Source organism: Protobothrops mucrosquamatus, unplaced genomic scaffold, assembly GCF_001527695.2.
Source record: "Protobothrops mucrosquamatus isolate PMUCROS unplaced genomic scaffold, P.Mucros_1.0 scaffold3709, whole genome shotgun sequence".
NCBI classification, from domain to species: Eukaryota; Metazoa; Chordata; class Lepidosauria; order Squamata; family Viperidae; genus Protobothrops; species Protobothrops mucrosquamatus.
In genome coordinates, this window is record NW_015389663.1 from 59,299 (window position 1) to 72,130 (window position 12,832).

At 44.2% G+C, this 12,832-nt stretch overlaps 1 protein-coding gene across 1 annotated transcript in view; it reads right to left on the minus strand.

Moving 5' to 3' along the window:
* DMXL2 (Dmx like 2) overlaps nt 1-12,725 on the minus strand; it is a 71,084-nt gene extending 58,359 nt beyond the window's left edge. Inside the window, exons 1-3 of the mRNA XM_015827452.1 lie at nt 12,639-12,725; nt 865-987; nt 438-509 (exon numbers count right to left, since the gene is read on the minus strand). Of these exons, the coding sequence (XP_015682938.1) occupies nt 438-509; nt 865-987; nt 12,639-12,725 (282 nt within the window). The remainder of the gene's footprint in view (nt 1-437; nt 510-864; nt 988-12,638) is intronic.
* Nucleotides 12,726-12,832: the final 107 nt, after the last annotated feature.

Sequence of the window (12,832 nt, forward strand, 5' to 3'; positions counted from 1 at the left end):
ACGCCCACCCAATGGGCCACGCCCACCCAATGGGCCACACCCACCCGGCACTCGACGATGCATAAGTGGGTTTTGGGTTGCAGTTTGGGCACTCAGTCTCTAAAAGGTTCGCCATCACTGCTCTACCTCTTCCCACCTGTTTTCCCTTGTACTTCTCAGCTTTGCTTCCAAACCAGCATGTGAGAATGGTTTTAGATTTTATACAAGGTCCTGGTTGGAAAGAAAAGGTCTGGGAATTTGGAGAAAAATTCAGAGGCAGGTCAGCTAAAGAAATGCACTTTGGGGGTCTTTAAAGCATTATTTTGCAGCCCAAATGCGTTGAACATCCGAGTTTGGCTATGAAGCAAGTCTTTCTAGTCTCACGAATGACATTGCAAAAAAAAAGACTCTATGAGCAATAGAAAGTAAAAGGACAACAGAAACCACATAATACTTACACAATTTCTCTTATGAGAATTTACCCCCAGGGGCTCAAAAATACACACAGTGTTTCCATAAGAGGCAGCAATCTGAGCAGAGAGAGAGAAGAAGCAAAAGGTGAATCTGCGTTTAAACCACACAATACAACAAAACCTTACAACCAGTGGTGGGATTCAGCCGGTTCACACCACTTTGGCAGAACCAACAGCTAATTTTTTGTTGCCCATGCTCAGAAAGGACTTCCGGAAGTGGCATCCACGCAGAGAACCGGTTGTTCACATATCTGAATCCCACCACTGCTTACAACCAAAGGGCGGGTCAACCAGAAATGAGTTATCTTCCTTTTAACGAGAATGCAATTCCCATTGCAAGCTTCCATCTTGCCATTTAAGAACAGAGCTCCTTTTTAATAGCCACAACACCCCAAGACTTTAAATCTCTTACCCGGCCTTGTTGGGAACATTCCACACAGCTGACCTGGATGTTTCCATGCTTAGCACCAGGAATAATTTGTACGCATTCAAAGTCATTGGCCAAGATGACAATATCACATCCAGAGCCGTAAGCCTACAAGAAATAAACCAAGGAAGAAGGAAAGAAAATTCTTGTCTCTATTGGCTTGAAAAGGAATTAGTGGCAAAAAAAAAGCGTATATATTTAATTTAGTCTGATTCTCAGAGACTGCCTGGACAAGTCTCTGCATTTTTCTGGTTAAGGTTTTTCAGAAGTGGTTTGCCATTACCTCCTTCCTAGGGCTAAGAGAAAGTGACTGGCTCACGGTCACCCAGATGCCTTTGTGCCCAAGATGGGACTAGAACTCACAGTCTCCTGGTTTCTAGCTTGATGCCTTAACCAATACACCAAGCTGATTTCCTAGGTCCAATTGACCCAAATGCTTTTAAGACAGAATCAGTCATCATAAAAGACTGATTGATGATATTCTGATAAAATATTTCTGTGCAGGCTCTATAAAGGCAGGCATCTTTGTCCACAGAAGAGTCTTTAGACTACGATACCCACAATCTTTTGCTATTAGCCACGTTGACAGGCCAAAGACTACGATACCCACAGTATTTTGCTGTTAGCCACGTTGACAGGCCAAAGACTACGATACCCACAATCTTTTGCTGTTAGCCACGTTGACAGGCCAAAGACTACGATACCCACAATCTTTTGCTGTTAGCCACGTTGACAGGCCAAAGACTACGATACCCACAATCTTTTGCTATTTGCCACGTTGACAGGCCAAAGACTACGATACCCACAATCTTTTGCTATTAGCCACGTTGACAGGCCACGTGGTCAGGCGTTGAAATCAAAACATCTGGACTACGCAACTGTTTGCCTAACCTTGAACTGCAGCAATGTCATTTCACTGGTCCGAAAACATTCTGCTTCTGGTGACATTTTTCTTGTCTGCCTATTCTGAGTTATTATCAGTAGGGACCTTATCTGCAGCGATATTTTAAGAAGAGAGTCTGGTTATATCAAAGTCATGCTACAGAACCAGTAGGGTGAAAAAAAAAGATATTTTCTAACGCTGGCTAAGCTTCTAACCATTAACGTTGAATCAAAACAAATCTCATCGTCTGGACTTTAATGTTGTAAAGTAAGTTAGAAAAACAATACTTGTTGATTGCTTAGCATGAGCCAAAATCACCTGAAAGGCACCCAGGTTTGGGAATTATAGCCTTCAATACATTGATCAAGCATGTGGGTGCATGCATTGTATGTATGCAAAGCTAATTTAAAAAAAATTGATTCAACAAATTAGAGTTTACTTTGAATTCTACCAGCATACCTATTTTGGCTATTGTAAAGATTCTAAAAGAATGTGGGGAACAAACACTGCCATTGTTATATACTTGTGTTTATCATTGTCATAACTGAACATAACTTTAGATGTCTGTTCTGAAAAAAAGGAGTCAACTTTTCATTGTACTTTTACTCTTGCTGGATTAGACTTTATATCAATCTTCCTTTATGTATGTGTGATCAATCACACCAATGACAAATGCAGCATTTGCCAGTACCATTACACTGCTGGGACTAACAACCAAGTTCAAGAGTTTTTAAAATATGGCGTAGAAGGTTTCTAGTAATCCTCCAATGTAGTGTGTTTTATAATTTTTAATATTTTTTGCTGGGGTGGGAATTCTTTTTTTTTAATTATTTTGTTTCTAGGAAATCTTTACAAAAGAACTTTTAAATAAACTTTTAAATAAAGTTTAAGTGAGGTTTTGAAAGTCTTCACATTTCATTGTGGTGGTGCTTTTTACAATAAAACATGATTCTATTAAAAAAAAAATCACAACATTTGCATAGGTGCAGGAAATTCTAACCATTCCTCCCTCACATTCTGTCTAAGTCTTACGCATTTTAATAGTGAAACTATGAATATGTGTTTGAGAAATGTTCTGGGGCAGAAGTGGGAAGGGGTGGTAGGAAAAGAAGCTTAAGGGTATTTGCGAAAAACAGAAGCAGTGCGGAAAGTCAAGTTGTGTTTCTGCAACAGTAGGCAGCTTCTGCAGACCAAACGGCTTTGCAGAAGCATGAAGTACAAAGCCTCATACCACCCACACAGATTTAGTGCCAGCTTTAGTTGCTCGGCTACCTACAGTAGAAAATGGGATGGAATTTGCAAGCTGCCAGAAGCAGGAGAATGACTTGCAAGATCCTCAGAATGATATTTTGCAAAAACCTTTAAAAAGAAGTTCATGTCCGTCCACCCCCAATAGCACTTAGCAATAGCAATAGCGCATAGACTTGTATACTGCTACGTAGTGCTTTACAGCCCTCTCTAAGCGGTTTTACAATGTCCACATATTGCCCCCAACGATCTGGATCCTCATTTTATTGACCTTGGAAGGATGAAAGGCTGAGTCAACCTTGAGCCGGTGAGAATCGAACTCCTGGCTGCGGGCAGAGTTACGCTGCAATACTGCATTCTAACCATTGTGCCACAGGAAGGAGGGAGGGAGGGAGGGAAGGAAGGAAGGGAGGGAGGGAGAGAGAGAGAGAGAGAGAGAGAAAGAAAGAAAGAAAGAAAGAAAGAAAGAAAGAAAGAAAAAGAAAGAAAGAAAGAAAGAAAGAAAGAAAGAAAGAAAGAAAGAAAGAAAGAAAGAAAGAAAGCAATAGCACTTAGACTTATGTACCGCTTCTGGCTGTGAGCAGAGTTATGCTGCGATTCTGCATTCTAACCATTGTGCCACAGGAAGGAAGGAAGGAAGGAGAGAGAGAGAAAGAGAAAGAAAGAAAGAAAGAAAGAAAGAAAGAAAGAAAGAAAGAAAGAAAGCAATAGCACTTAGACTTATATACCGCTTCTGGCTGCGATTCTGCATTCTAGCCCCCTGCGCCACAACGGCTCAATCAAGGATGGAGATCTGTCCACATTCATAAATAGATATGGGTGGACTTTGATTCATGGCTATTTGTTTAGCAACCGTTAGTAGTTCTAACAGCTCTGAAAACAGTGACCTGCGACCAGTCCTTGCACTTACAACTGTTTGCACCTTCAAAGGATCAAAATTCACCTGCTTGGCCACCGGCACCTATTTATAACAGTTGCAGCATCCCGAAGTCACACAGTCACTATTTGTAACCTTCCTAGCCAGCTTCTAACAAGCAAACTTAAGGGGGGGGAGCCCAATTCGCTTAACAACCATGTAGTCCACTTAATGACTGGGGCCATTTGCTTAATGACCACAGCAAAAGGCTGTAAAGTCAGATGCAACTTACTTAATGACTGCCTCACCTAGCAATGGAAGTTCTGGGTCCAAATTATGGCCGTTAAGTTGAGGACGACTTATGCTGAAATTCTTGAGTTGAGCTGAAATTCTGGGGATTTTGTGAGCACATTCAGTTTCCTATGGGTGGCATTAGAGAAGTGATTTACCATTTATTTTCCTGGGATGGTGATGATGATGATGATGATGATGATGATGATGATGATGATGATGATGATGATGATAATAATAATAATAATAATAATAATAATAATAATAATAATAATAATAATAATAATAATAATAAAGTTGGAAGGGACCTTGGAGGTCATCTAGTTCAACCCCCTGCTCAGGCAGGAAACCCTATACCATTTCAGACAAATGTCTGTCCAGTCTCTTCTTAAAAACTTCCAGTGTTGGCGCGTTCACCGCTTCTGGAGGCAGGTTGTTCCACTGGTTAATTGTTCTCACTGTCACTAAGTTTCTCCTTAGTTCTAGGTTGCTTCTCTCCTTGGTCAGTTTCCACCCGTTGCTTCTTGTCCTGCCTTCAGGCGCCTTGGAAAATAGCTTGACTCCCTCTTCTTTGGGGCAGCCCCAGAGATATTGGAACATTGCTATCCTGTCCCCCTTCATCCTTCTCTTCATTAAACTAGACATACCCAATTCCAGCAACTGTTCCTTGTATGTTTTAGCCTCCAGTCCCCTCATCCTCTTTGTTGCTCTGATTTTGTTTTTTCTGACTGCACAGAACAATGTGCAACTGTCCATTTATAAATCCATTTGTTATCTAGGTTTAGCCTTTCAAGATCAACTAACATTGGCTGCTATGACCTTGCTTTCCATAAAGTAACGTTGTCTTTGAACTGGACTGGACTCCCAGTGACTCACACCTGCGCAGATATAGAAATGATTTGTTTTCTGCTGGGAAGTTTCAATTCCCCAGTCTAAACTGCATCACAGGTTGCTATAAATAAATACGAGGCCCCAAGGACACCACGTCTTAAATAATACAGACACCGGATCCTCTATTCGTCCCGACACAAGTAAGGCTGCTTCAGATGTATCTCAGGTGCCAAACCCATCAAATGACCAGAATCCAAAGTATTGCTGCTATTGTTTTCAATAGTAATGATATATATATATATTTCTTTCATTGTTATGATTATCGTGGATGGTGTATGCTGCTCCTCTTTGAAAACAATCCCAGAGAGACTTGTAGGACTCAATGCAGAGAACAGAGGGTCACAAATAGTATGCAACTGACACAATTGTAAAGCTGATAAACCACAATTGGAAGCAAATATAATTGCAAGGGATCTCTGGCTGCCTTCAAACCGGACGCAGTTGAGAAAATCAAGGGCACCACTCCACAAAGCAGGACACTGGCTTGGTAGCTCACGTACACCTAGATCAGGGGTAGGCAACCTTGGCTCTTTTATGACTCGTGGACTTCAACTCCCAGAATTCCTGAGCCAGCTCAGGAATTCTGGGAGTTGAAGTCCATGAGTCATAAAAGAGCCAAGGTTGCCTACCCCTGACCTAGATCAAGGTGAATGGTCCAACTGGTGTCTATTTCTGTCCCTGCCCCCCATCATCTCCTGGCCCACAAAGGAACGATAAGTGAGAATAGCTGGAGTGGAGTGGATATCTACCACCAGATATGAGAAACATACAAAGAAGAGGAACCCAGAAGATAAGGAAATGAAAGCTTACAAGAAAACGAGAAAAGAAAAAAACAAAAAAAAACCAAAAAAAAATCCTACAAAATTGAGTGGGCTGTATTCCGATAGAGTTTATTTTGACTTCGAGATATGGTTTGTTTTGGTTTGTTGTAGCCATTACGAACTTTAAACATACAGCAGCAAACTTAGACCAGTGCCTTTTTACTAAAAGAAAAGAATAAAATTCCAGGTAACCAGTGTTGCATAATGGAAGAAAGTGTTGCATAACGGAAGAAAATCTAGATTCTCTGACTCAAGTTAAGACTGAGATGGGAGATGACAAACATACTTTGCTAACACTCCATCGCTTTAAAACGATGTCTACCAATAAAAGAGAATATTAGTAGCTCAGGGTTGACATGAGGGGGTCCTTGGTGCCCTCTGAACTTGGTTGTTGTTTTTTTGCAGACATTTCATTACCCAAACTAGATAACATCATCAATGCTCTGATGATGTTGCCTAGTTTAGGTAATGAAACCTCTGCAAGAAAACCACCAAGATCAGAGAACACCAAGGACCTCTCAAAACTATGCCTACCGGTAAAACTTTGCTTGAATGCATCATTTAGTGCAAAACAAGACCATTAAACCCAAAGTATCTGTTAAATCTCAAATTTGAGCCCATGGTTCGCCTCCGTTGAACAGACATCCAGTAATTCTGGAGAGTTAAATGGGGTTGAAAACCAGATTCAAATTTAGCCTCTTGTACACGAAGTCCATTAACCTGAGATCCATTCACCCAAGGAATTTGAGGGTCACTGAGTCCATTCCCTCCTCTTGAAACTTTGTTCTTTTTAAATATTCAGCACTGCAAGCAGGAAGTTTCAGAAGGAAGGGCTCAGTTCTGATGAGTGAGGTGGGTCACTTTCAGAAGAAGGCTTCAACGGTATCCAATTCCTCCTCCCAATATTCAGTCTCATGAGACATTTTGCAGAACTCAAAAACATACACATAGGTTTGCGACCTCGAGTTAATCTAATGGGAGTTAAACAATTGACTTCACTTCTCTTAAGGTCAAATTTCACCCATTGTGCCACTTTTAGCGATATGGCGACATCCGAGTACCACCAGTCGCCTAGTAAGGTGTCAAAAACTTAATGACCAAAAAAAAAAAAGGAAAAAAGTGATAAAGTACAGGTAGTCCTCGACTTACAACAGTTCGCTTAGCGACTGTTCGAAGTTACAATGGCACTGAAAAAAGTGCCCCCCAAGCCACAACCGAGCAAGACACCTGCCTGTTCACCCGGCCGCGCTCTTCCTCCTGTCCGAGGTTTTCATTGTTGTGAGCATTTCTTTTGAGGATTGGCAGCAGAGGTGGGGTGGGGGGTGTTTGGTTTTTATTCCCCCCGTCTGCTGGGTCGTTGCAGCAGGTTTTGGTCACTTCACATGACCCTGGGACACTGTGACCGTCATAAATATGAATCAGTTGCCAAGCATCTGAATGTAAATCACAAGACCCTGGAGATGCTGCAAAATTCCAGCTGATCGACACTTCTGGGCTCAGCAGAAGCACCAGGATCAGCGATGAGCTCCGGCTGGAGCCTGGCACTGATCCTGGCGCTTCCACTGAGCCCTGACAGCCCTGCAGCTCCAGCCTTCTCTCGCTCAGGCTTGTGCTATGCTGCCACCAATTCAGCTCATTCCCTTCCCCCACTACCACTTTTCTAGGATGGTCACGTACCACCTGCCAGGTGCCTATGTACCACAGGTAATACCCGTACCACTGGTTGAAAAGCCCTGCTCTACATCTCTTATTTTAACACTGTGTGCATTCTGACCTCTGGCGCAGTATAACATTTAAAAACCTAGGACCTGCAACTAAAATACCATCAGAAGACCAAATTCCGATTGCTAGAAATGGTGTGCGGTACGGAAATAATAACCACTACCAAACCCAAGCAAGCAAACCCCCCAAAATATAATATTAACTAAAAGAGAACAGCCACCCAAAGACCTTGATAACAGCATTATCCTTTCTGGCTCAACAGATTATATCTTTGTCATAATTAGCTTACACTTTCTAACCGTGACCACCCCCAGTTCTTTAACCAAGATGGCCCATGAACGTATGGCACTGATGATCCTAAGAATAAGAGATGAGATGCAATTGATGTCTCATCTCCCACAGTTCCTGGCCTGCTGTTAGCAAATCGTCATCACAATCACCATCTGGAGCTGCAATGGAGTCTACAAATTTTGATCTGGTAAAAATGTGGGAAAGCATTCACGCCGGAAAGGAGGAAAAAGAGAGAGAGAGAGAGACAGAGAGAGAGAGACAGAGAGAGAGAGAGAGAGGAGAGAGAGAGAGAGAGAGAGACAGAGAGACAGAGAGAGGAGAGAGACAGAGAGAGAGAGAGAGAGGAGAGAGAGAGACAGAGAGAGAGACAGAGAGAGAGACAGAGAGACAGAGAGAGAGAGGAGAGAGAGACACAGAGAGACAGAGAGAGAGACAGAGAGACAGAGACAGAGTCAGAGAGACAGAGAGGAGAGAGAGAGAGAGAGAGAGAGAGAGAGAGAGAGAGAGAGAGAGAGAGAGAGAGAGAGAGAGAGAGAGAGAGAGAGAGAGAGAGAGGGAGAAAGAGAGAAGCACCAGCAGCTACACAATGCAGTTCATTTATCTTATGAACTGGAGCTGAATGTCCCTGCGTTAGAAGAGGTGACATCAGCTGGCACAAGTAGCCAAAGAATGTCCAACTTGGTAGTGGCCCTCCAGTGTCCTTAGAAGTCAGGAGAGCCGCATAGCAGCAAAAAAAAAAGGAGAAAGAATTTGTTATTTGTTTCTTGTCTCTCCAGAACATCTGTGGCTTTCTTGAACGACTCTTTAAAGACATTGCTCTCATGAAATCCTAAAAAAGAGGAATCAACAGGTCGATGTAGCGATTGAAAACTATATTCTGCATAGTTTGGACAACAGGTTCTGGAGCCTTTCCACCTCAAGACTCACGTTTCGCCCTCTGAGGTTGTGTTTCTCAAGTTCAGCAAGTTTAAGAGGTATGGATTTCAACTCCCAGAATTCCCCAGCCAGCATGCTGGTTGGGGAATTCTGGGAGTTGAAGCCCATCTCTCTTAAACTTCCGGAAATTGATAAACACAACCCTAAAAGCTGCTCTTATTGGTATAATTCTACAAATTGGTAAATACCCAGAAACCAAAGCTTGTTGGGAAGTGGGTCAGAGTGGATTTTGCCTTCCTTTTCATTTCATTTTTAGAAAGGAATATTAATATCCCGTTTTATATCACGCAGAAACAGCTTATCCACAGCCAAGGAAAAGAGGCATTTGAGAAGATGTTTGCAACCAAATAGCTTCACTAGGAAAGAGGCCAACCTCTTTTTATAGAATCAGAATTAAGCCATTTCTTCAATAAATAAATAAAATCCTTCCTATTCTCCTAGATCCTATTAAAGGAAGGATCGGAAGTACACATTTGATTATTTCTCAGATGAACTGTTTTCTTCCTACAGCAAAAAGCTCTCAGAACAACTCAGAATAAAAACTCAAGTAAAAACCAAAGGAATTAAAACAAAGCAAAGTTACATTTTGGGCAGGATTTAAAAGCAACAGAATCTTACTACATTTAGGAAAGCACCTTAATATTTGGATTTATGTGGATGCATGAACTTTCTGACTTCCCTTGCAGCAAATATAAAATTTAAAAAGTTATCTCTTACTGTATGATTATAAAAAAGGTCCACTTTCTTCTATTGTCAATTTTTCCTTCCTAATCATCAAAACCACAAGTGCATTTTTGTTCTGTTTTGTGCAAAATGTCTATAAGAGGTTTCCAGGCAGTCCACAATGTAAATATGACCTTTTCTCTAATCAAGGAAGCCAATTTAACTATCTCAGCAAATTCCTTCATCTTCACCTACCATTCCTCCATTGTGGGTAATGTGAAACTTTTAAATATATAATAATCTTGTTGCAGTTGTCGTATCTTGTTCCAGCTGAGCTCAACATAGATACGTATGTCTCTGTACCTTCTTGGCAACAATACAGAAGTGGTCTGCCATTTGCCTAAATTTGTTTTTTTTCCTCTTCTCAATCTAGCTACAGACCTGGATTTTTCCTGGGGTACCCATCCAAGCACTAACCAAGCCTGAGCCTGCTTAGCATTGAAAACAACCAAACTTGGCTAGGTGACATAACCGTCTAGCACAGGGGTCTCCAACCTTGGCAACTTTAAGACTTGTGGACTTCAACTCCTAGAATTCCTCAGCCACCTTTGCTGGCTGAGGAATTCTGGGAGTTGAAGTCCACAAGTCTTAAAGTTGCCAAGGTTGAGGACCCCTGATCTAGCATATGTGTCTCAGGATCTTTGTTATATTAGAAACACATCCAGAGAAGTCCTTGTAACTCAGTGGTTCTCAACCTTTTTAATGCCGTGACCCCAACCGGTCATAAGTCGAGGACTAAACCGGTCGTAAGTCGAGGACTAAACCGGTCATAAGTCAAGGACTTTCCCTGCCCGGGAGCGCCGCGCATGCGTGGTTCCGCCACCTGCGCTGGCCGAGGCGTAGCTGGCAAGCGGCAGAGACAGAGCAGGCCGACCACCAGCTGGCCCAGCCCAAGGGAGGTAAGGCACCTGCCGGAAAAGGGGAAAAAATGGCGGACAAAAAAATGGCGGACAGCCTTGCTTGGTGACTCCCGTGAAATGGTCGATCGACCCCAAATGGGGTCCCGACCCACAGGTTGAGAACCACTGTTGTAACTTAACATCTCTGAATCAGGAAACCCAGCCGTGTTTGGTCTCCTGGTTAAGGCACCAGGCTAGAAAGTGGGAGACTGTGAGTTCTAGTTTCACCTTATCCATGAAAGCCAACTGGGCGGCTTTGGGCCCCTCACCGGGAGATGGTGAGTTCTAGTCCTGCCTTAGGCACAAAAGCTGATTGGGTGACTTTTGGCAAATCACCAAGGGGCAGTGACTTCTAGTCCCGCCTCAGCCATGAAAGACAGTGGGATGACTTTGGGCCCATCACCAGCAGAAGGCGAGTTCTAGTCCCTCCTTAGCCATGAAAGCCAGCTGGGTGACTTTGGGCCAGTCATTCTCTCTTGCTCCAAGCCAACTTGGGGTTGAGTTTTTGTTGCTACTGAAGATAGGAAGAAGAAGATGTTTTGGAAACGTTCACTGCCTTGAGCTGTTGGTAAAAATAATAAGGGCAGGATACAAATCAACAAACAAAATAAATAAATCTAGCACTGTTTGGTTTCTGGTCTTCCTAGCCTCAATGCCTCTCGGCCAATAGATTTTGAAAACTGGAAATCCCACCTCATTGACGCCATGCAAATTTGGCCCACAAAGAAGGGCCCCTCTGCAATCTTCACGAATATTTACCTTTCCTTATCTAAAGATAGTGATTCCTGTTTGCGGGGGGAAAAGATCACAAGACACACATACCACCAGCAGCCACTGTCCGTCACTGGAGCTGACACCCACTCGGCCTAGTCTTTGGAAAACGATCATGTCTGGATTTCCAACGGAGTGGAGTGTATTTTTTGGGGGGCATTTGGTAACCTGTGCCATATTTTCTCCCCACCGTTTTTTTGACACTTCCCCAAATTATCCCACCCTTTTCTTGAGCACCAGTAGAGCAAAATCTTTCTCAGATCACCCCATCCCCCACCCTAGAAGCCCACACCAAACACAAAAGTACACTCAGGGTAAATCTCTTGGGATGGGAAAAGTTTAACCCTGCTTTCTCTAAATCTACGGCTACGGGATCGTGCTATTTACAAATACACAGGCACACACCTTTTCTCTCCAACATACTAAGGTATACATTTATAAGTATGTACAGGCAGAGAAAGCCTGCAGCACACCCATTTGCACAATCAAACCGGTTAGTCCTAGAGGAGATCAACCCTGACTGCTCTTTAGAAGGCCAGATCCTGAAGTTGAAACTCAAGTACTTTGGCCACCTAATGAGAAGGAAGGACTCACTGGAGAAGAGCCTAATGCTGGGAAAGATGGAGGGCAAGAGAAGAAGGGGACGACAGAGAATGTGGTGGCTGGATGGAGTCACTGAAGCAGGAGGCGTGAGCTTAAATGGACTCCAGAAGATGGCAGAGGACAGGAAGACCTGCAGGAACGTTGTCCATGGGGTCGCGATGGGTCAGATGCGACTTCGCAACTAACAACAAACCTCTCCCCCCAAAATACACATCCATGTACAATTTCCTTCTCGCAGGCAACATACTACCCTCCCCTGATCTGCAAGACCAGTTCTCTGACCTACAAGGTACTTTTATTTATTTTTTAACAGTTTATTTGAATCGTCCACCTGGCTGTGCACCCATTTTAAGACAGGCACCCCAGCCCACCCAAGGGAGGGAGGGAGGGAGGCAGGCACCTTCAACCTCGGTACGCAGACAACCTTTTTTTTTTTTTTTTTCCCACGCACGCCTGCGCAACGGAGGATGCGCTGGCCATACGGTGCGCTCCGTGTGTCCCGGGAAGGGGAGGGCAGAGGAGGCGAAGAAAGCCGGTCCAGGGTCTCCGGAGCGTTTCCCTCCCCCGCGCCATCTCCCCCCCCCCACCAATTCCCGAACTGGGGAATGGTGCTGATGCTGAAGATGCTGGTGCAAAACGCTGCCCGGCTCTGGATCGCAGCCTGGCAGGGGAAGCCGGGCGCGGCGAGCCCCCCCCCACCTTCCTCAAAGCGACTAGTCGGTTAATCGTCAGCCTCAGCCGCCCCCTCCCCCTCCTCCTCCTCCTCCTCTTCCTCCTCCTCCTGGCGGCCTGGGCACCGCGGGCCTCCCCGCGCCCGCCCTTACCGTGAACGGGGTGTCGTCGACGCTGCCCACCGAGTAGCAGTTGTCGCCCGGGTTGACGGCGCCGGTGAGCACCTGGTGCAAATGCATCGCGCCCGGCCTCGCTCGCTGCCAGCCAGGCAGGCAGGAGCCGGGCAGGGCGCCCTCTGGCTTGCTCCGCTCCTTCTGCGCGCAGAGAAGGAGGAGGAGGAGGAGGA